Genomic DNA, 21,775 nt, shown 5'->3' with positions numbered 1-21,775 from the left:
ACCATGGTGCATTCCCTTAAGGGGACAGCTCATAATTCCTAAGTACCGTATTTGCCGGCATATAAGACGACTTTTTTGCCCCGAAAAACATGCCTCCAAGTGGGGGTCGTCTTATGCGCGTATATCCATCCTGCCGGCTTTCGGATGCTTGTTGGACGCAGCGAAGGCGCCTCTGGCTTCCCGGATCCCCTGCGTCGCTTCCGCTTCATCCCGCTCGCCTCGCTCCGCCCGAGGCTGCAGCCTTCCTGCTCTTCCCACGGCCCCTGGCACTCCGCCCTGCCGCTGCAGCCCTGGGGATTTCTGGAGGGCGTTTCTGGTGGTGGTGGTGGGTCGTCTTATACGCCGGGTCGTCTTATACGCCGGCAACACGGTAACTATCCAATTCCCATAGATTGCCTGGGACAGCACAGTTGTTTTATTCACATGTTGGAAATATTTAAAGTCAGACTGCTTTTATAGTTTTAATCTATTATAAGCTATCCTGAGAAAAGTTGGTTTTGAAAGATGTCATGCAAATCACACAAATAAAAGGACTATAATAGTAGGGTCATATCAACATAAATGGGAAGAAAGAGCTGTCAGTCTGGATTCATCATTAAATGAGGAAGTTGGGCAGCCAATAAATGTTAATACATGAATAATTGTGCAATAATGAATTAGGAAAATTAATGCTATTTAAAATGAATGTCCACTTTCAACAACCACAATGTTCCTAGATACTTCAAGAAAATTCACAAAAATTCTCAGGTATGGCAAGAAGCATAACTCCACATAATTTGAGACATTATATGGGGATTCTGCACTATCAGCATTGGCAAAACAACTTTAAGTCAAAAGATTACATCACTTCTACCTTAAGTGGATAACAGCTATTAATTTTGCTCTGAAATTAATGGAAGTCCCCTCATGTCCTTCTTTGACAATGTCAAGTCCTAAGTTTTGCTTAGCAACTACAACTACAGTACAATCATTCCTTGATAAGCACACATTACCTCCTTTATCCTAAGATGTTACTTTTACTTCAGTGGTGGGATTCAAATTTGCTTACTACTGGTTCTGTGGACGTGGCGGGGAAGGATACTGTAAAATCTCCAGTCAGGGGTGGTATTTGCCACTTTTCTGAACTACTCAAAATTTGTCCAGAACTGGTCAGAACCTGCTGAATATCACCTCTGCTTTACTTCATTCCCAGACTACTTACAACATCATTAGCTAGGCTGGTATAAAAGAAGCATTTCCCCCACTTATTTCAACACCATTAAAATATAGTGCTTGACACCAAGTTTCCCCTAGGCTTCCAACAAGAAGAAAACAGTATCATTTGCAAAAGATAATACCACTTTTTCTATATCTGTCAGTTTCAGTTACTTTCCCACTTTTTGCTAGGCTTAAGAGAAGGGTTGGCCAGCAGCTGGTCAGCTTCAGTTCATCTGAACTGAGCACACACAATTTCTGTCAGAGACCTTAAACTTGCAGACACGGGACATGTGGTCCTGCAAGTCATTATTCTATAGGTGTTGAACCTGAAAAAGAAAATATTACCGATTAACCCAATTACCTCACTGTGAGTATTTCAGCAACTGGAATGAATAGCTGAAGATATCGTCAGTATGAGTATTTTTGTAAGAAATATCTTGCATGAGGAAAATATTCAAAACACGAGTAAAGACTTGTCTCTATACAAATGTACATTTGAACTATAGATAGATATAGATGTTGACAGTTTTCTAAAACATAGTTACATTACCTCTTATTCAATAAAGAATATGGCAGAAGAAAGGCATGTTCCTGTTTCTAAACAGTTTCAGGCCATTTCCTTAATATTCCCTCCCTCCCCCCCACCTCTGAAAACAGCAAATGTTCAAAACAAACTTATAATTTGCATTTCATTGCCATCTAAATGGAATGGGTGAATAGATGGCAGATTCAAATTAGGTAAAAAAAACAAAACCATTAGAGAACTTGAGTAGTGTAATTTAAAATATCTCTGCTCTTCTTCCATGCTGAATCATGACTTTAACAAAATGCAGATTCATGGCTTGCCAACCAGCCAGGAGGGTGTTTTTATTTTTGCTTTTGTTTAACTGCCACCTTCTCTCATTAATAATTTTTTTTAAAAAACTAGAATCTCTAACTTTATACTATGGCCTCAATGTAGCCTAATAAATACATTACTGTCATATGGATATGGATTTATATTCCCCATCCCAGTTAACAAAGCTACATTTGTTATTTATTTTCTAATTGTCTTTCCATATATATTCTTTAGCAATGTTGCATGTTGCTAAGATAAGTTGAGACCAATGGGAAGAATGAGATTGCTGTAAGTTCAGCTAATTGGATGGCTACTGCCATTTAAGAATTTCTTTTATGAGCAGATGAGACCAATTAGTGAACAGAAAAGAGAAAGGGATGGATTTGGTTTATTTTTATTTCATTTTCAATTACTGTCTTTGCCATGAATGACTTGATGCTATGTCATCTTTTATTCTTGTTAACAGTCTTTGCAACAAGAAGAGGAAATTGGACTGCTAATGCCTAATAGGTGGCATTGCTTGTCTGCTTAGCACTCTACTGTACTACTTGACCTCTCTAATATTATGTATTCTGACTGGTCACCCATTTCACCTCTTTCCTATAAGTTAATAAGGCTGTAAAAAGGAAAGAATCTGAAATGGCCAGCCAGTCAAATTACAGAATATTGAAAAGGTCAAAATAGTAGAGCCTGCAGAGAGAAAAATTACAGGAATATATGAGGCATTTAAATTCTTGTGACAATGATTATAAGAGGAATAGAAAAGGATACCCATTTATGTTATTTCAGTCTAGTGAATCCCACAGGATGATGGCCCCAGAACAGAAATAATTTAGCCTACCAGTCTGTAAGAATGTTAGACATATGGTACATGGATACTGAAGAAAAAAATAAAAATAACCAGCTGCTTGGAGCTTTTTCCCCAAATCATTTCCTTATACTTCCATCTTTAGTCACTGATAGCATATAGCAAGCCCTATAGCAGCTTACTTTACAATTGGATATACTGCTGGATATTTTTACAGCCAATATGGCATATGTGTGTAAAAAAATTGGAAAGAGGCATTTCAAGGTAAGACATGGAATTCTCCAGTACATGGGCCAGATTATCTAAAGCAATAATCAGATGGGCATTTATGAACTGTGATTCTTCAAGTATTCCTCAGGAAGGCTGAACTTTCAGTAATCCTTAAACTAGATGAAAAGCATCTCCTTTTCAATGTTTATGGCTAAAAAAAGAAAAGCTTTGATGTGAAGGGAGCCTACTTTTGAACCCAGGATTCAAAAACAGAGTAGGTTGTAGAGATCAAGGCAGACCTTTTTCAGTAACATGTCTGTGCTTCAACTAATTTAGGATTGGTTATTTCTTAAAATTCCAATTCTATTCATCATCTTTAAAAATCTACCTCATATTTACACTTGGAAATGGAAGCGCTCTTTTAATTTGATGAAATCATCCACCTAGTATTTGATTATTATGCGATGTAAGGTGATTTCTTATGAAAGCAAAACTGTTCTTCTGTCAGCAGTCCAAAACAAGATTTTTATTTATGAAAAAGAACAAATTTACCTGTTAAAATGATGTTTATATTTAAAGCTATCAAAGCTATTTGGTCATTTGTGCTATTTTTAATCTTTAAATAGAGTAGCTGTTCATGTGCCATCTTTCTGTGTAAAATATTTTAATCTCCTAATTTATTGCATTTAACCTCTATTGATCCTTTTTCACCCAAGTCCCATCTGCCAATTACTGTCGATGCAAGTTCATGCTTTTTCTAAAAAGGCAGCTAAAACTGTGCTTGGAATTATATTTTTTAAAAACTACAGATTAGTGTTAGTTCTTTTAAAAAGAAACCCTGGCACAAGTATTTCATAGCTATCTATGACTTGTGTGCTTCCCTCCTTTACTCACACAGCAGGGGATATGATAGCCTGCAGACTTTTCAGGACTATAATATATCTCCTTTGTGAATCTCTTTGTGTAGAACAAGCCCCTAAATATACTTGAGTCAAGAGGTCATTTATTTTTCACCTCCCTCTTCTCAGCAGGAACTATGAGTCTATGAGATAAAAGTATTTTTTTTAAAGAAAGAAGGAATTGCTTGATACACAGGTAATAAGCAGTAGAAGGAATGGAAAATCTGCCTTCATCTTCTTGCTTGATTGCTCTCAGTGGCATTTACTTGTCAGTTTATTAGTGCTACTTGCACAACCTGATCTTAGTGAGCACAATGGGAGGTTGGCCTAGGCTGTCAAAGGGAGTAGCCAGCCCAAAGGGTATCTTGGACTTCATTTTGAAAGAATAACCTCAGTCTGATGGGCTGATTTTTTTCCAAAAGGTTTTCAGAAGGGTTAAAATGATTCTGTAATTAAGAAAAAGTGACAAAGATCAAGGGGAATCAATACTGTGTCCTAACTTTTTCATGCTTAACATTTGTGACAGACTGGATCACCTTTTGGCACAGAGACCATAGATAGCTTTCCTTTTTTTAAAGTAATAAATCCTCATCATGCTCCTATGCCTCTTTCTAATTTCGTCAGAAATTTTTTAGCTAAAGTGGTAAGCCATTTCTTCCTTTTCAATGTTCAGAACTCCTTTTTAAAGATGGAACTTGGCAGATACCAAACACCATCCTACTTCATTCAAGAGATTATCACTGCGAACAAGCTGTAAGAATGAATGTCTTTTATTCTGTAGAATTGAAGGGCTTGCATGACTAAAAATAGCAACATAAATATTATTATGTCATCTCCCTATTAGTCAGGTCCCTGAAGATGTCATTGGCTAGTTCAAAGTGTCTTTGTTGAACGGAGTTGATAAACTATTTATTCTGTTGATTAAAATATATGACAAGGAAGGGAAGGATAAAACAAACTCTATATTGTCTTGGTATAAAGTATTATGGAGGAAGGTAACAAGAACACTTGAAATTTACCAATATCTTAAATTATTGCCCTTATAGGCAAGAGCATGATCCTGATGCCAATGTGTAGAATTTAGGATTGTGGGTCAAGTAGAAGAGGAGACATATGAAAAAAATGAAAAAATGAATGCACCACTCACTTATATGAAATGCTTATCAGTATCACACTTTCTTTCAGGCTGAACCAATGTGGCTGCATTTTCCAGCCCACTGAAAGTCAGGTTTATGCAGTGAAAAGTGGCAAAATGGCATACTGTGTCACTTCCAGCATGAGTAATGTGAGAACTTGAATTTTTAAAGGGGAAAAGAAATTTCCCTAATACTTTAGTTGCCAGAACTGTAAGCTGCTTGGATGAGGAACCTTTGTTCTGCCTATAATTTTTGTTAGGAGACCTGCCACCATCTCCTTTGTTTAAATTTGACTTAGCGAGCAATTTGAACTTCTGCATCACCAAACTCATTATAAATATGCAAGTTCGTTGGAGGGGGGGGCAGCTGAATAAACCGGTTATGTAATTACATACTTCTCATAATTATTGAATAATTATATACTTCTCATAATTGCCAAGCAATCATGCCGCTATAACTAGAACTTAATGTTACAACTAATTATATAATTACTGTGTATTAATGTTGTTATCGAGGCAACAGAATAAAGTGTTGCTTAGCTTGAAGCTTTTTTTTTCTCAGTAGCATTTTGAAATATAAAAACGAATATTTGTTATGTAGGTGGAAATGGGTTTTATACATGGCAAATATAAAGGAAAATAAAACGTATTTTACGGAAAGAAATGGATGAAACTGTTATGCTTATGAGTAATAGTTTTAGATGTTTAGCACATTTTCGTATTTTGCTTCACATTCATGTGCAAAGAAGTATGTACGTACATCATGCAGAGAGCTATCCCAAAGTGACATGGATAATGCATTCACTGCACTTTAACAAAAGTTGCTTAATAGTAGATTAAGCAATGATTTGATTTACTGTTTGTGCTAAGATTAATAATGGATAGTTAGAAAAATACAGTGACCCCAAGTTATTTTATTTATTTATAAAATTTATTGACCATCCATCATACATTTATTCATTGTTGATCATATCACAGGATAATTTTGGCAGGCTTACAATCATAAATAAACAAACAAATAAACAAATAAATAAATACTTTGTATTGGAAGGATAGACCCTTCAACTGAGTCAATGCTTTTCACACACTGAAAAAAGGTGATGCCTAGTTGCAGTTTAAAATCTATCAGAATTTATTTATTATTTATTTATTTTTTCTTTTGTTAATAGGTAACTTTTACCCTGTGCATTTTTAAAGTGCCATTTTAGTTGTTTTATCATGATTTAACACACAGACAGACAGACAGACAGACAGAAATGCCCAGATTGCACAAGCAAATGTATGGGATAGAGAAGAGCTACGGGTAAAAGCCACCTCATCTAGCAATCTCTAGCAGAAGATACCCCTGCCCCATCTCTAGAATGTTGGTTCTACTGTCAAACTTCTCATGTTAAAAATTAAGTAGCTGAACAAGTTTTTCAGATAGAAATAGAAAAATTATAAAATACAAAACAGGAAAGAAATACATTAAAACTATGAAAACAAGACTCCCATCCCCCATCTCCACCCTAAACAGAGAAGCTCTTTGTCTTTTCGGTTGTTTTGTCTGTAAACAACCAGAAATTGTTGTCTTCTTTTCTCAAGAAGCCAGTTCTCTCAGTCTCTTTCAGGATCTGGGTGTTAATCCTTTGAACATCATTTGGTAACAGTCTCCCCCAATTCTTTGATTTCCCTATGTTTAAACCCTGTTGCCTATTCACAGTGGCTCAGTGGCTAAGATGCTGAGCTTGTCGATCAGAAAGGTCGGCAGTTTGGTGGTTTGAATCCCTAGCACCACATAATGGAGTGAGCTCCCGTTACTTGTCCCAGCTTCTGCCAACTTAGCAGTTTGAAAGCATGTAAAAATGCAAGTAGAAGCATAGGGACCACTGTGGTGGGAAGGTAACAGCATTCCGTGCACCTTCAGCATTTAGTCATGCCAGCCACATGACCACGGAGATGTCCTCAGACAGTGCTGGCTCTTCAGCTTTGAAACGGAGATGAGCATTGCCCGCTAGAGCCAGAAATGACGAGCATGTATGTGTGAGGGGAACCTTTACCTAAATATCTCAAGGTATGAGTCCTGAAAGCTACCAGCAACAGAAACAGAGAGTTCAGAGTTTTTTATCATGCCATGTATGGAACCTAGTTTGAATTCTTCAACACTTTAACATGGAATACAAGAAAGTTTTTCACATGTACAAGAGAAATTGGAGGAGGTTCAAGAAAAACAATGAAAGAGGTTCGAGAAAAGCAATGTACAACTATCTTAGTTCTTCTAAGAACTAAGAAGAACTGGTTAAGCAAGGATAATAATTATGGCAATGATATCAATCATTTAACTTGGTGGGATGAAAGGAAAAATTGGAATAACCCATTTCCTGACTTATTTTGATTTTATAGTGAAATATTGTAGGTATCTGAATGCCTTAGCAAATCTGGAAGACATTCCCTTTAATGTAGTCAGTAACGGAAGGACACAAATAATTAGACTCTGATCCATCTAATATTTATTTCTTGCAGTTTCTAAGCCAATGTATTATTCCTGATCAAAGTGTCAGGCTAATGTTATTTGTGCCTGAGTATTTGTTCAAAAAAGAAGAAATAGCAAATGGTTACATTGGTGTCTATCACCATCCTCCAGCACTTTTTATTTCCAAAATTCCAAATTGAATTCGTTTGCTTAAAAATTAAAGAAATGTGGGTGGCTTCCATTAACTGCTTGGAAAGAAAACCCCAAAAGTAATTAGCATAGTGGAAAGATAAAGGGGTAGTTCAGTAGGAAATGGGGGGTTAAGGAGACTAACTGGTGATCCCTCTCTTCCATGGCAGCTATTTTGTGAAAGCACCCACACCACATTCTTAAAATTACAGGTGCACAGTTGAGAAATCCTGGTCTCCTTCTACCTTAAGCTTCTCAATAGTATTGATATTGGGTTTTGGTGACTAAAACATCAAACAATAATCATGTAATTTTTCAACTCACTCAATGTCCTGGCTTTACTAGAATAAACCTATTATCTTCAGAAATATTCAAGTTATAACAGTTTGAAGATTTCACGGTTTCCTTCTTTCTCTTTCAGCTAATGGCAATTACAGTATTTTAAATTGCACACAACTTTTACATATCGGCAAAGAAGCAAATGTCTGGGTGTCCATTGGAGGACTAATTCCATTTTCCAACTACACAGTGGAAGTGAATGCTTCTAATAGCCAAGGTTATGTGATCAGTGTTCCTGTAGAAATTGCTCTGCCTGCTGGTGGTAAGTACAATAAAACAGTCACATTGTATATGCCCTTTCTTGATGATCATTTCAACTGCTATTCAAAAGTACATGGAGTAGACCTGTGCTATCAATTGCCTCTAGAGGACACTAAACAGCCTGGAGGTAGAACAGAGAGAAACAGAACTATACATTCATCAACAGTTGTGCTGATGCTTAGAATAAATTTTCACAGTTAACTCTAGGAGATTAGCATAGATTAATATGTCATGGAAACCTGCCTCTTACTTCCGATATAATGCAGTATTCTCCAAAATAGTCATGGATGCTACTTTATTGTACAGTAATTCAGAACCAATGAACTACAAGACTCCTGCACATGCCTTAAATGCTATAAAACTCTAAAGGATAATGAAAATTCCATCAAATGTTCTCTATGTAACAAATACGCTCATCATGACTGCTTGGGATTACCCGAGCAAATGATTCAATACCTAGAATCATCCAATGAGTTTCCATATCTCTGCAAATCATGCAGACCCAAACTGGATCTGTTTGAAAGAGTTGATACCATAGAAACACAAATAACATCCCTTAACACCATAGTAGCATCCCTGGACGCTTTAAAAGAAAGATTATCCAACCTTTTAAAAAAACACACACAACGCAAAAACCTGAACATCCAATAGCTACAAACCACATCTCTACCCAACAACCACAACCCAATCCACAAAAAAACATAAACCAGACAAATAATGATATCCCAATCCTCATCAGAGAAGCTGTTGAATGTGAACGGAAACGTCCAAACGCCATCTTATTTGGTCTAGAGGACATCAATGACAATGATGACATCACAACTGTCTGAAACATCATCAGTGATTATCAAGCATCAAGCATCTCCCCTGATGAAATACTTGACATTTCCCACATTGGCCGAGAGTTCAAAAACAGAAATGGCTCTTTGGCCCCACGCTTCTGCAGGGTCATTTGCAAAAATGAATCAAGCAAATGTAAATTCATTTATACAATAAATTCACTTGCCAAAAGCAACACCAACCATAAGAACCTCGCCCTGACCTAACCATACAGCAATGTGCCCGCTCCCATGTACTCTGCACTGAACTCAAAAAACATCTAGACAACGGAGAGAAGTACCTGTACATTGACTACCGTGCTGACTGTATCAAAAGTAAGTCACACAACCCACAACTCAGCTTTAACCTTCAACCACCACCCTATCTCAACCAATCCACCATCACCCAAGACTAGGCACGCACGCCCCTAACTACCTCAATTCCAACTACTGCTGGCCTTAAATGCAAGCTACTCAATGCAAGAAGCCTTGTGAATAAAATTCCTGAATTTTTCCTCTTACTAAATATGGCTAAATTCAACATCATATTTGTCTGTGAAACATGGCTCAATGCATCTTTCCCTGACTCCATTACCACAGTAAGAGACTATCATGTTTACCGATCGGATCATGAAATTCGTAGAAGAGGTGGTGTTGCTATCTTCTATAAAAAGTCCTTACATCTAAAAAACATCCAAGTTACCCAGGAGCTTGCTCTTTCTGAGACCATCATCTGTGAACTATTCTTAAATATCACATTTTGATTCTTACTATGTTACAGAGCACCTGATTATGACATCAAACATGTAAACAAGCTAAATTCACTACTAACATGGGCAGCATCCTGCCCACACGCTTTTTCTTGTTGACTTCAATCTACCTCATATTAACTGGACCTTAAATGAATGTACAACTGAACCCATACGTGCAACCTTCTACAATGCTGTTACAAATCTGGGACTGGAACAACTAGTAACCAACAATACTAGACTTAACAACTGCCTCGATCTCATCTTCTGCAATAGTTTGAATTTAATTTACAGAATACAAACTAAAGAACCCTTTTCCAACAGTGACCACAATATGATTGACTTTTGTCTCAACATACGCCCACACAAAAATCATCACAATGGTGTAATCCCCAATTATAACTTCAAAAAAGGCAACTATGATCTTATAGACAACAATCTCTCATCCCTTGATTGGCAATCTCTATTCACTGGGTGCAATACTGTTGAAGACCATTACAACATATTTTTACTTGAAGTCAAAAGAGTCATCAAACTATATGTACCAACAACAACTCCCCCTCCCCCAAAAGAAAAAAAAATTACCCATAACAATAAGGAAACTTCAATCCAAATAGAGATCACTGGCGGAAAAACAAATCTGGTCACGTTGCCAATTTCAAAAGCCGATACAAAAATTTATTCCACCAGATAAAGACTGAATGCACCAATTATCACATTAAACAGAGGAAAACCTTCTGCACACCAATTCCACCTGCACTTTTTACAATTTTGTAAACAACAAACTAAAAGATTCAAGGTCCATCCCACCCCTGATAGGACCTAATGGTAAAGACTGCAATGACGACTCCGTTAAAGCCAACATCTTTAACACATTCTTTGGCTCAGTATTTGTAAACAGCAATGGATCATGCCCAGTATTTCCTAGCCGAACCACAGAAAACTACAATGATCTAATACATATCGATTTTACAGAAGACAATGTTGAAAAAGCACTACACAATCTAAAACCATCTCTATCTATTGGACCGGACGGAATATGTGCCTACTTCTTAAAAAAGCTATCCACTGCCATAGCAGAACCTCTAAGCATAATCTTTGAAAAATCTTTCAGGACCAGCTCCTTGCCTAACCTATGGTCACAAGCCATGGTCATCCCCATCTTCAAAAGGGACATCCCAGCCTAGTTGAAAATTACAGACCAATCTCCTTATGCTGCGTCACCTGTAAAGTCATGGAATCATTAACCAATCCATTATCCTCCACTTAGAGACAAACAACCTTCTTTCCAATAAACAATTTGGTTTCAGAAAAAAACTATCCTGTAATCTGCAACTCTTACACTGCAAAAAACATATGGACTACACAACTCGATCAGGACAAAACAATAGACGCAATCTACATAGACTTCTGTAAAGCCTTTGATTCAGTGGTATACAACAAACTACTCCTAAAACTAAAATCTTATGGTATCTCTGGACAGCTGCATAACTGGATAGAAGCATTCCTGTCAAACAGACAACAAATGGTCAAAATTCTGTACCTGTCAATAGTGGTGTCCCCCAAGGCAGTGTTCTAGGACCAACTCTTTTCATACTCTACATAAATAACGTCTGTGATCATATTAAGAGCAACTGCGATCTCTTCGCTGATGATGTAAAGCTGTTCAGTACCACAGATAATACTGCTACCCTTCAAATAGATCTTGACTATGTATCAGAATGGTCAAACAAATGGCAACTTCAAATCTCAACAAATAAATGCTCTGTCTTACATATTGGCAAAAAAATAAAAAATCAGAAAATAAAATACAAGCTGAATAGTCAAGATCTTGTTGATGATCCAAGCTCTGTAAAGCACCTTGGAATACTCATCTCTAATGATATAAGTGCTAGAGCCCACTGTAACTACATAGCCAAAAAGGCATTAAAAGTTGTTAACCTAATCCTATGTAGCTTTTTCTCTGGTAATATCACACTACTAACTAGAGCATACAAAACATTTGCTAGACCAATACTCGAATACAGCTCATCAGTCTGGAACCCACGTTATGTATCTGATATTAGAACAGTTGAGAAAGTCCAGAAATAGTTCACAAGAAGAGTTCTCCACTCCTCTACTTGTTGTAAGATACCTTATGCCACCAGACTTGAAATTCTAGACCTAGAAAACCTTGAATTACGTCGTCTTCGGTCTGATCTAAGTATGGTATATAAAATCATACATTGCAATGATTTACCTGTCAATGAATACTTCAGCTTCAACCATAACAACACAAGAGCACACAATAGATACAAACTCAAGGTTAACCACACCAAACTTGATTGCAGGAAATACGACTTCAGCAACAGAGTGGTCAATGTCTGGAATACTCTACCTGACTCTGTGGTTTCTTCCCCAAACTCCCAAAATTTAACCTTAGACTGTCTACTATTGACCTCATCCCTTTCCTAAGAGGTCTGTAGGGGGCGTGCATAAGTGCACCAATGTTCCTACCATCCTTGTCCTATTGTTTCTTTTATTTTTCTTATATGTACCCATTTCATGTATTCATAACTATGTATATACTTATACCTATTATCTTATAAGCGATTGACAAATCAAAATAAATAATTTTTTAAACAAATAAAATAAAAAATAAAAACATATAACAAAGAGAATCAACTTCAAATGTGATTCCATACATGACATTATTAGATGAATCTGCATTCATTCTTTTAGCCTTAAATATATAAATATATAAAATACCAGTCACACATCATCACAAAATCTCCAGAACTATAAAGCCTACAAACTTGAAATTTGGCATGTATGTTCCTCTTGGCTTCTAGGTGCTCACTAAAAAAGGATTTTTTGAAATGACCATCAGAGCATAAGTATTTCATATATTATTATTTATTTATTTTTTAAGAAAAACTTTATTAATTTTACCATTAAAAACAACACATCTACAAATTATATACAGGGAAAAAAAGCAAACAGGCCTTGGCAGAGGCCAAGAGGGAAAGAGAGAAGGGCAAATGAGGGAGGAGAGGGAAGGGTAAGGGAAGGGGGGGTAGCATGGGGAAAACAGTTAAAATAAAACCATATTTTTGTGACTGTCTGTAAGATCCTTTCTTCTTCAAGTATATCGTCAGCGGTACTTTTCATTATCTCTACTTAGGTAGCCCTTGGCTACAATTTTTCTTGAAGTGGTCTATCTTAGATTTAGCCAATTATACCAATTATACCAACATATATTATTATTAACACACTCTGATGCTCAGGACTTCTACTCCCCCTCTCCACCTGAAAAGAAATATGTTCCAAATGCAAAACACAAGCAGAGGAGAGGAGTTTCAGTTTTAGTTTTACAGCACCAAGCAGCTTTAGTACAAAACAGTTGAGCTAAGCCACCCCAGGTTCTTTGCTGTCTCCTTCTTGCTTACACAGCAAATACAACTACCAAACAGCCGTCAGCTCTCTCACACACTGACAGGATGCTAGCCAGATGAATACTGATGGATGCTGGTAGGCAGAGGCAGATTTTTTTTCTCCTTATTTTCCTCCCCAAAAACTAAGCTCATCGCATAGTTTCATAGCAAAGCACAGGTATCGAGCTAGTATACTATACTAGAGCTTGAGACAGGATATAATATCCTTGAGACAGTAGTACTATTTTAATATATAGGATTGTAATCGATGTATGTGAAATTCTTTTGTGCACAAAAGAAAAACAAAGCATTGTGTAATAATTAAGTTCAGTTTGTACTGTTTTCAGTGGTTTATTTGTATCAAGAAAGCTGTCTGAAGTATAGTATCACTGTATAGTAGTGGAGAAGAATATATTTTTTAATTTAATGAGCCACAAAATAGTGGAAACCAAAGGAAAAGGTAGAGTATCCAAGGTAATGTAATCATATGGTTATGCCAGTTTATTCTGAGAATTATCATATAATGTAGTTTCTTTCATCATTTGTTGTTGATTACAGTTAGGAAATGTATTGCTTTGAAATGATCTTTTTTATGACCTTGTGGTACTTTAAAAGCAATACCTCATTGATTAAATAGGTTTTAGTTCATGCTTCCTTTTATTTAATGACCTGAAAGCATATTATCTTGATTTACACATAAAATCATGCTGAAAAGCATGTGGCATTCAGTAGACTATGTGTATTTAAGTAGAATTAAATTAGCATTGAAAGTTATTAAAGATCTTCCATCCCATTGTCCAGTGGACTGTGATTTGAACTGAAATGAATAATAAATGAACCAGCAAATATGAAAAAAGCCCTGATATATAAGACATTCTATAATCTGTATTTACCTTGCCATTATGTTTTATTATAATATTTTGACTGTATTAGCATCCAAGACCTCTAAATGCACATTTTAAATTAAATAGTAAACTACAGCTCTTTATTAAAATGTTTTAAGAGGAATTTATAAGAATAGCTTGCCAAAATTAATTGAGCCCAAGTTTTGATTATTTTGTTTGCTTGTCTTAATTCTCCTGAAAGAGAAGTATTGCTTATCTGTCTACTCTTTAGCTCAGGGGTATCAAACTCATGTCACCATGGCGGCATCACGTGACGTATTGGGACTTTTTCTCCCTTCGCTAGACCGGGCAGGGGCAGGGCCAGCATGTGACTCATCCAGGCCGTGGGCCATGAGTTTGACACCCCTGCTTTAGCTATTTCCCTCCCCGTTCCCCAATAGTATTAAGGTATAATTCTAGCAAAATTTGATATTTGATACCCTAGACAGTAAACATTCACTAATGCTGGAGTTTCTCTACTAATTTGATATTTATTTATTTGATTTAATTTGTCAATCGCTTACAAGAGAATAGGTATAAGTATATACATAGTTATGAATATATGAAATGGGTACATATAAGAAAAATAAAAGAAACAATAGGACAGGGACGGTAGGCACGTTGGTGCACTTATGCACGGCCCCTACAGACCTCTTAGGAAAGGGGTGAGGTCAATAGTAGACAGTCTAAGGTTAAAGTTTTTGGAGTTTGGGGAAGAAACCACAGAGTCAGGTAGAGTATTCCAGACATTGACCATTCTGTTGCTGAAGTCGTGTTTCCTGCAATCAAGTTTGGTGCGGTTAACCTTGAGTTTGTATCTAATTTGATATATCCTGTTCATCCAACCACCCATCTCTTTAGATGGTCTTATTTTTAGATGGTCTTATGTATCACCAGTTGTAGCTAGCACCTTTGTTTATAACTGCAATATAGAATACAAAAACTCAATGAAGCACTTTCAGTATTTCTATTGAATAAATATTTTTCCTTAAGATTTTTTTACCTTAACCCCTAATTTAACAACCTGCATGAGACAATTCACTTAAATCCTATCCAAAATTGTAACCTAAAAGTTCTACATTTGTAGCCAACATTCATCGAGATCAAAGTGGGCAACTTGCAACGTGTAGTAATGGATTGAGACCTCTTATTTCAAGCCATCACAACCCCACCACCCCAGGCATTATTATTTGTAACAAAATATAGCAAAGAAGGAAGGAGGAAGGAGGAGGAGGAGGTGAGGGAGAGGGGGAGGAGCAGGAGAAGGAGTTGCTTAAAGCAACCTTTGAAAACAATTTCTATTTATTGGAGAGGATTGAGGAAAGAAAAAGAAAATAAAAATGGCTGGGGTGATATGCCCTTTATAAATTGTTCATTTTTTAAAACTGCACTTTGAAACACTCCATTTGATAAAATGGTTAAATATGTTTAATATTTGTATTTATAGTTAAAATTTCTGTAGTAATGCAGCATATCTCTATATATTCAATTCTTTTAGAAGGTACATCAATAGTACTGTCTAGTTATTTTATTACTTTTTAGTCTTATTATAATCCTTTTATTATTTTTTATTCTATTTAAAACAAAGGCTATTTTCCAAAGAGATACTAAGAATAGACAGATAATTACTGACATTTATACAATTAATATTAATCTATCATTAAAGTTAGTGCTTGGTTTATATCCATTTGTTCAATAACTATTCAGAGTTGCAACAACACTAAACACTATGCCTCCAGCTGGCCTTGGAGTCATATCGTCTCTTCAGTTTCATGATCATGATCCAGGAGCTTGGTGCCTGGTTTGAGATTACAAAGTTACAAGCCACAGTCAGGTGATTGTGATTTGTGACATTTCCTGCAGACTTCCCACAAACAAAATCAATGAAGCACACAATCCTCGCTTAACAAAGGTAACTGGGACTGCCAGAATTGCCATGGCTAAGCAGAAGAGTTATGTGACATTGCACTTTATGATCACATTGTTTAGTGATGAATGTTGTAGTCCCAATGGTCATCATTAACCTAAGACTGCCTCTGAGAAAAGTTACCATTGGAAGCACTTTTCCATGACATAAAAAAGTATTGGGCCCTCTTCTTTTTACCATTTTTATTAGTGACTTGGATGAACAGAAGAACAGAACTGCTGTAGAGTTTTGCAAATTATCCACAACTGTGTAAGGAGGCCAATTCTGTAGAAGAAAAAATATAAATCTGAGATGCTAAAGAAATGGGAAGAAAATGACAAAATGAAATTTAACAGAGATAGATGTAAAGTTACTAAGAAGAGGATAAGGATTTCTATTTTAACAGGAACTAGTGCATTAATATTTTTTAGATATGGGATTCAGTTTAAGTAATGGTTGACATCAACCATCCATTAGCTTTCATCTAATTGGCTATTTTAGCTATTTTATCAGTGAAGGCTGCATGAACTAGCATGATCAGAAACATCAGACACAAGTGTTCATGTAGGTGAAGGAAAGAACTACCACTTAAACTCAGCACTGCATTAATAAGTTGAAACCAAGAAAGGGAATGATCCTAGAGTTGAAAGGTAAAAGGAACCTGAGAAGTTTTGCATGATGTTCAAGTTCAGAACAAAGGCATTTATAAAGTATATAAATTTTAAATACACTGCATTTTGCCTCAAGATGAACTGAAATCTTGTCTGGAACTGTCTTTGTTACATCAAAGAACTGTATAGAAAGCTAAAAGAAACCAAAGAAGCATAAAAGGGCATAGTTTAAAATGATTAGTGACAATTTTTATACAGCAGAGAAAGATTTTTTTTTCTGTCTCCGTCCACCTCCTCCAATGAATAAATTCATCCCATTAATCTTGTCCTAAAATATTTCACTAGGAATTGTTAAAACATATGAAAGCAACATATTAAACGAGGCTTAGCTGCAGCACTCTTAGTATTCAAATACATTTAAAATGAACTCAAATATATTGCAATTAGCATTTCAAAAACAGCAATTTACACTAACCTGAAAATAACAACATTTGAAATGTCAATGCTCCAAAGAGCTCCAGCTGTTTTAGCTGCTGCTCTTCTGAGACGATGGCTCAGTGGTTAAGATGCTGAATCTTAGATCATTAATGGTCTACAGCTTAGTCGTTTGAGACCTGGGTGGCACAAGACAGAGTGAGTTAACAGATTTAACAGATAATCAGAGTTGTAAGGGACCTTGTAAGTCATCTAGTCCAACCCCCCACCCAAGCGGGAGACCCTACACCATTTCTGACAAATGGCAGTCCAATCTTTTCTTGAAAATCTCAACTGATGGCGCTCCCACAACTTCCGACAGCAAACTTTTCTATTGGTTGATTGTTCTCACTGTCAGAAAGTTTCTCCTTATTTCCAGGTTAAATCTCTCCTTGTTCGGTTTCCATCCATTATTCCTTGTCTGGCCTTCAGGTGCTTTAGAAATAGCTTCATCCCTTCTCTCTCTGGCAGCCCCTCAAATATTGGAAGACTGCTTTCATCTCTTCCCTGGTCCTTCTCTTCGCTAGACTAGCCATGCCCAGTTCCTGTAACCGTTCTCCATATGTTTTAATCTCCAGTCCCCTAATCATCCTGGTTGTTCTTCTCTGTACTTTTTCTAGAGTCTCAACATCTTTTTATAATGTGGTGAACAAAACTGGATGCGGTACTCTAGGTGTGGTCTTACTAAGGCTTTATAGAGTGGTATTAGTACCTCACTTGATCTCGATTGTATCCCTCTGTTAATGCAATTTAGGATTGCATTAGCTTTTTTGGCTGCTGCTGGCTCATATTTAGCTGGTTGTCCACTAAGACTCCAAGATCCTTCTCACGGTTACTGCTATTGAGCCTGGTTTCACCCAGTCTATATGTGTACTTTTGGTTTTTCTTGGCTAAGTGTAGGACTTTACTTTTCTCTACTTTGAATTTCATTTTGTTAGATACGGCCCAGTGTTCTAGTCTGTCACTGTTACTTGTCCCAGCTCCTGCCAACCTAGTAGTTCAAAAGCATAGAAATGCAAGTAGATGAATAGTACCCCATATAAGCATGCAGGAAGGTAACAGTGTTGCATTTTTCATCATACATACTCTGCTTCAGCGTGATGTTGTGCTGTCCACATGACTACATCTTCAGACAATGCTGGCTCTTTGGCTTAAGGAATAGAGATGAGTACAGCTAAAGGGGTAAAATCCATGGGGACTCCTTTACCTTTTTCTTACTTCTGAGACAAAGACAACAGAGGATGTAAAGAAGTCCTTTTCTAAATATCGTATAAAACTTTTGGCCCCAAAAACATGCCAAAGTGGGGGTCGCATCTTGAGACCACCTTGTCTTCAAAAAGTACCAAGCTACTGCATAGGAGTCCCCCCATTCTCACCCGCTTTGACTTCCCAATGGAAGCCAGTGACCAATCCCAGGCAAGGAACTTGCCTGGGATGCCAGCGAGATTCTGGAGGGTCTTGCTAAACATGGTGGGGTCAGACATGTCCTGTAATGGCACCAAAACAGCAAAAGTAGCATCTTGAGACGCCTGTCTTCAAAAAGTACCAAGCTACTGATAGAAGTCCCATTCTCAACAGCTTTGACTTCCAAATGGAAGACCAGTGACCAATCACAGGAAGAAAATTGCTGGGATGCCTAGTGAGATATCATCTTGCTAAAACATGGTTCAGACATGTCCTGATGCAGTTTTACATGAAATCTCTTTGTGATATTGCCTTTGGGATATCCCCAAACTACAGCCAATGCCACTTCAAATAAACATTTTAAACTGGTATTTTCCCCATTCTTCCAATAGAGTTTTCACTGTGGTTAAGGTCTGACATGCCTTGTCGATGCTGCTGCTGCTGACATGATCAGATGAGATATTTTAAACTGCCAACTATTTAGCAGTATGGGGTTAGATTATCTGAAGCAAAGAAGTAGCAGTCACTTTTCAATTTTTTCTCCCTTATATATTTAGAGAGAGAGTTAGGGGGGAGTTCCTTTACTACATATTTAGTATAATTTGTATGGAAGTTACAGTGGCTCTCTTATAACTTTTTATTGCATTAGATAATAATTGTTTTTATTTTGTTTTTCTCTTAGATTCTTATTCTAAGTCATAAATGACTTAGTTGCAAATAATCAGTCAATTGGTAGACATAAAAACAGCCTTTGATATGATTCAGTGAAAATTTCTGGAGCAAATAAATAATATTTTCCCATAATTTTGATTACATTGTGGTATTCTAATGTTTTAGCCAGGATTGTTAAAAATAGAATTCTTTCCTTACGTATTAGAATCCTAAGCATGCTTTTATTTATTGAGTTTTATGATAAAATCATTGGCTCACCTTATAAGCCACATTAAAATGACTAGGATGAATGAAAAATGTTTTTAAATGCTAAGGATACAATATATCTTATTAATAATTATTAATGTGCTTTTTCAAAAAGTATCAATATAACCAATAGCTTGATTAATTATCAGAATTCTGTGACTAACAAGAGTTAATCTCATCTATCTTTTATAAATTCAGTCAACTACTGATGTTTGAGTACTGTTAAATATCTTGGGATAATTGTCTCCCAAATTTTTTTTTCTAGATGCTAATAATTTTAACTGTTTACTGCTGTGTTTAAAAGAAGAGCCTTTCTGAATATGTATTGTACATTTTTGGTCTTTGCTTCCCTCCTTTTTACTGTTTCTTACCACTCTTTTCTGTCTGCATATTAAAGTAATAAGGTTTTAAAAATATGTCAAATGCTACATCATCAATTGATAATCCCTGCTATGTCTAGAAAGGTACAACCCACCCCCTTGCAATACTGTAACCTTAGTTTTTTTTTTTTTATTTGTCAATCACTTACAAGATAATAGGTATATGTATATACATAGTTAAGAATACATGAAATGGGTACATATAAGAAAAATAAAAGACACAATAGGACAGGGACAATAGGCACATTGGTGCGCTTATGCACGCCCCCTACAGACCTCTTAGGAAAGGGGTGAGGTCAATAGTAGACAGTCTAAAGTTAAAGGTTTGGGGGTTTGGGGAAGAAACTACAGAGTCAGGTAGAGTATTCCAGACATTGACCACTCTGTTGCTGAAGTCGTATTTCCTGCAATCAAGTTTGGTGCGGTTAACCTTGAGTTTGTATCTATTGTGTGCTCTTGTGTTGTTATGGTTGAAGCTGAAGTATTCATTGACAGGTAAGTCATTGCAATGTATGATTTTATATACCATACTTAGATCAGACCGAAGACGACGTAATTCAAGGTTTTCTAGGTCTAGAATTTCACGTCTGGTGGCATAAGGTATTCTACAACAAGTAGAGGAGTGGAGAACTCTTCTAAAATATTTCTGGACCTTCTCAACTGTGCTAATATCAGATACATAATGTGGGTTCTAGACTGATGAGCTCTATTTGAGTATTGGTCTAGCAAATGTTTTGTATGCTCTAGTTAGTAGTATGATATTACCAGAGAAAAAGATATGTAGGATTAGGTTAACAACTCTTAACGCCTTTTTGGCTATGTAGTTACAGTGGGCTCTAGCACTTAGATTATTAGAGATGAGTATTCCAAGGTCCTTTACAGAGCTTGGATCATCAACGAGGTCTTGACTATTCAGCTTGTATTTTATTTTCTGATTTTTTTGCCAATATGTAAGACAGAGCATTTATTTGTTGAGATTTGAAGTTGCCATTTGTTTGACCATTCTGATACATAGTCAGGATCTTTTGAAGGGTAGCAGTATTGTCTGTGGTATTGAACAGCTTGACATCATCAGCGAAGAGAACGCAGTTGCTCTTAATATGATCACAGACGTTATTTATGTAGAGTATGAAGAGAGTTGGTTCTAGAACACTGCCTTGGGGGACACCACTATTGACAGGTGCAGAATTTTGACCATTTGTTGTCTGTTTGACAGGAATGCTTCTATCCAGTTATGCAGGTGTCCAGAGATACCATAAGATTTTAGTTTTAGGAGTAGTTTGTCATGTACCACTGAATCAAAGGCTTTACAGAAGTCTATGTAGATTGCATCTATTGTTTTGCTCTGATCGAGTTGTGTAATCCATATGTTTTTGCAGTATAAGAGTTGCAGATTACAGGATAGTTTTTTTCTGAAACCAAATTGTTTATTGGAAAGTAGGTTGTTTGTCTCTAAGTGGAGAATAATGGATTGGTTAATAATTGATTCCATGACTTTACAGGTGACACAGCCTTAGATGATTGCAAGGGAGGGATGGCAATGATTCGGTGATGCTGTTAGAGAAGGCATAACAATATTTCCAGCCATCTTCTGATTATGCTACTTGTGGTAGTAACACAGATCTGGATTAAACAACTAAAAACATGTACAAATCTGTTGGCACAAATCTAGATGGCTCATTAATTGAAACTGGCAGCATAAAAAACGGCTTGCCACTTATTATTATCTGTATTCATACTTGCCAAACTTAAGTGGTTTCTATAATTTACTAGCACTTTTCACTGCTTTCTGACTTGAAAATGCAAGCACATGACTGGTGAAAAAAAATTAGGTTAAATCAGGGGTCTTCAAACTTGGCCACATTAAGACTTGTGCAAATCCCAGAATTC

General features: G+C 36.5%; 1 protein-coding gene across 2 annotated transcripts in view; it reads left to right on the top strand.

Moving 5' to 3' along the window:
- The window catches only part of USH2A (usherin), a 502,972-nt gene that overhangs the window by 272,059 nt on the left and 209,138 nt on the right, over positions 1–21,775 (top strand). For both annotated transcript variants that reach the window (XM_087963894.1, XM_087963886.1), the window contains exon 38: positions 8,150–8,329. In XM_087963894.1, coding sequence (XP_087820020.1) covers positions 8,150–8,329 — 180 coding nt within the window. The remainder of the gene's footprint in view (positions 1–8,149; positions 8,330–21,775) is intronic.

The sequence above is a fragment of the Notechis scutatus genome, chromosome 1 (assembly GCF_049901735.1).
Source record: "Notechis scutatus isolate UNSWTSFEM ecotype Mainland chromosome 1, rNotScu1.2, whole genome shotgun sequence".
Lineage (NCBI taxonomy): Eukaryota > Metazoa > Chordata > Lepidosauria > Squamata > Elapidae > Notechis > Notechis scutatus.
Note: the sequence above shows the minus strand (reverse complement) of the source record. Positions and strands in the feature narration are given on the sequence as shown.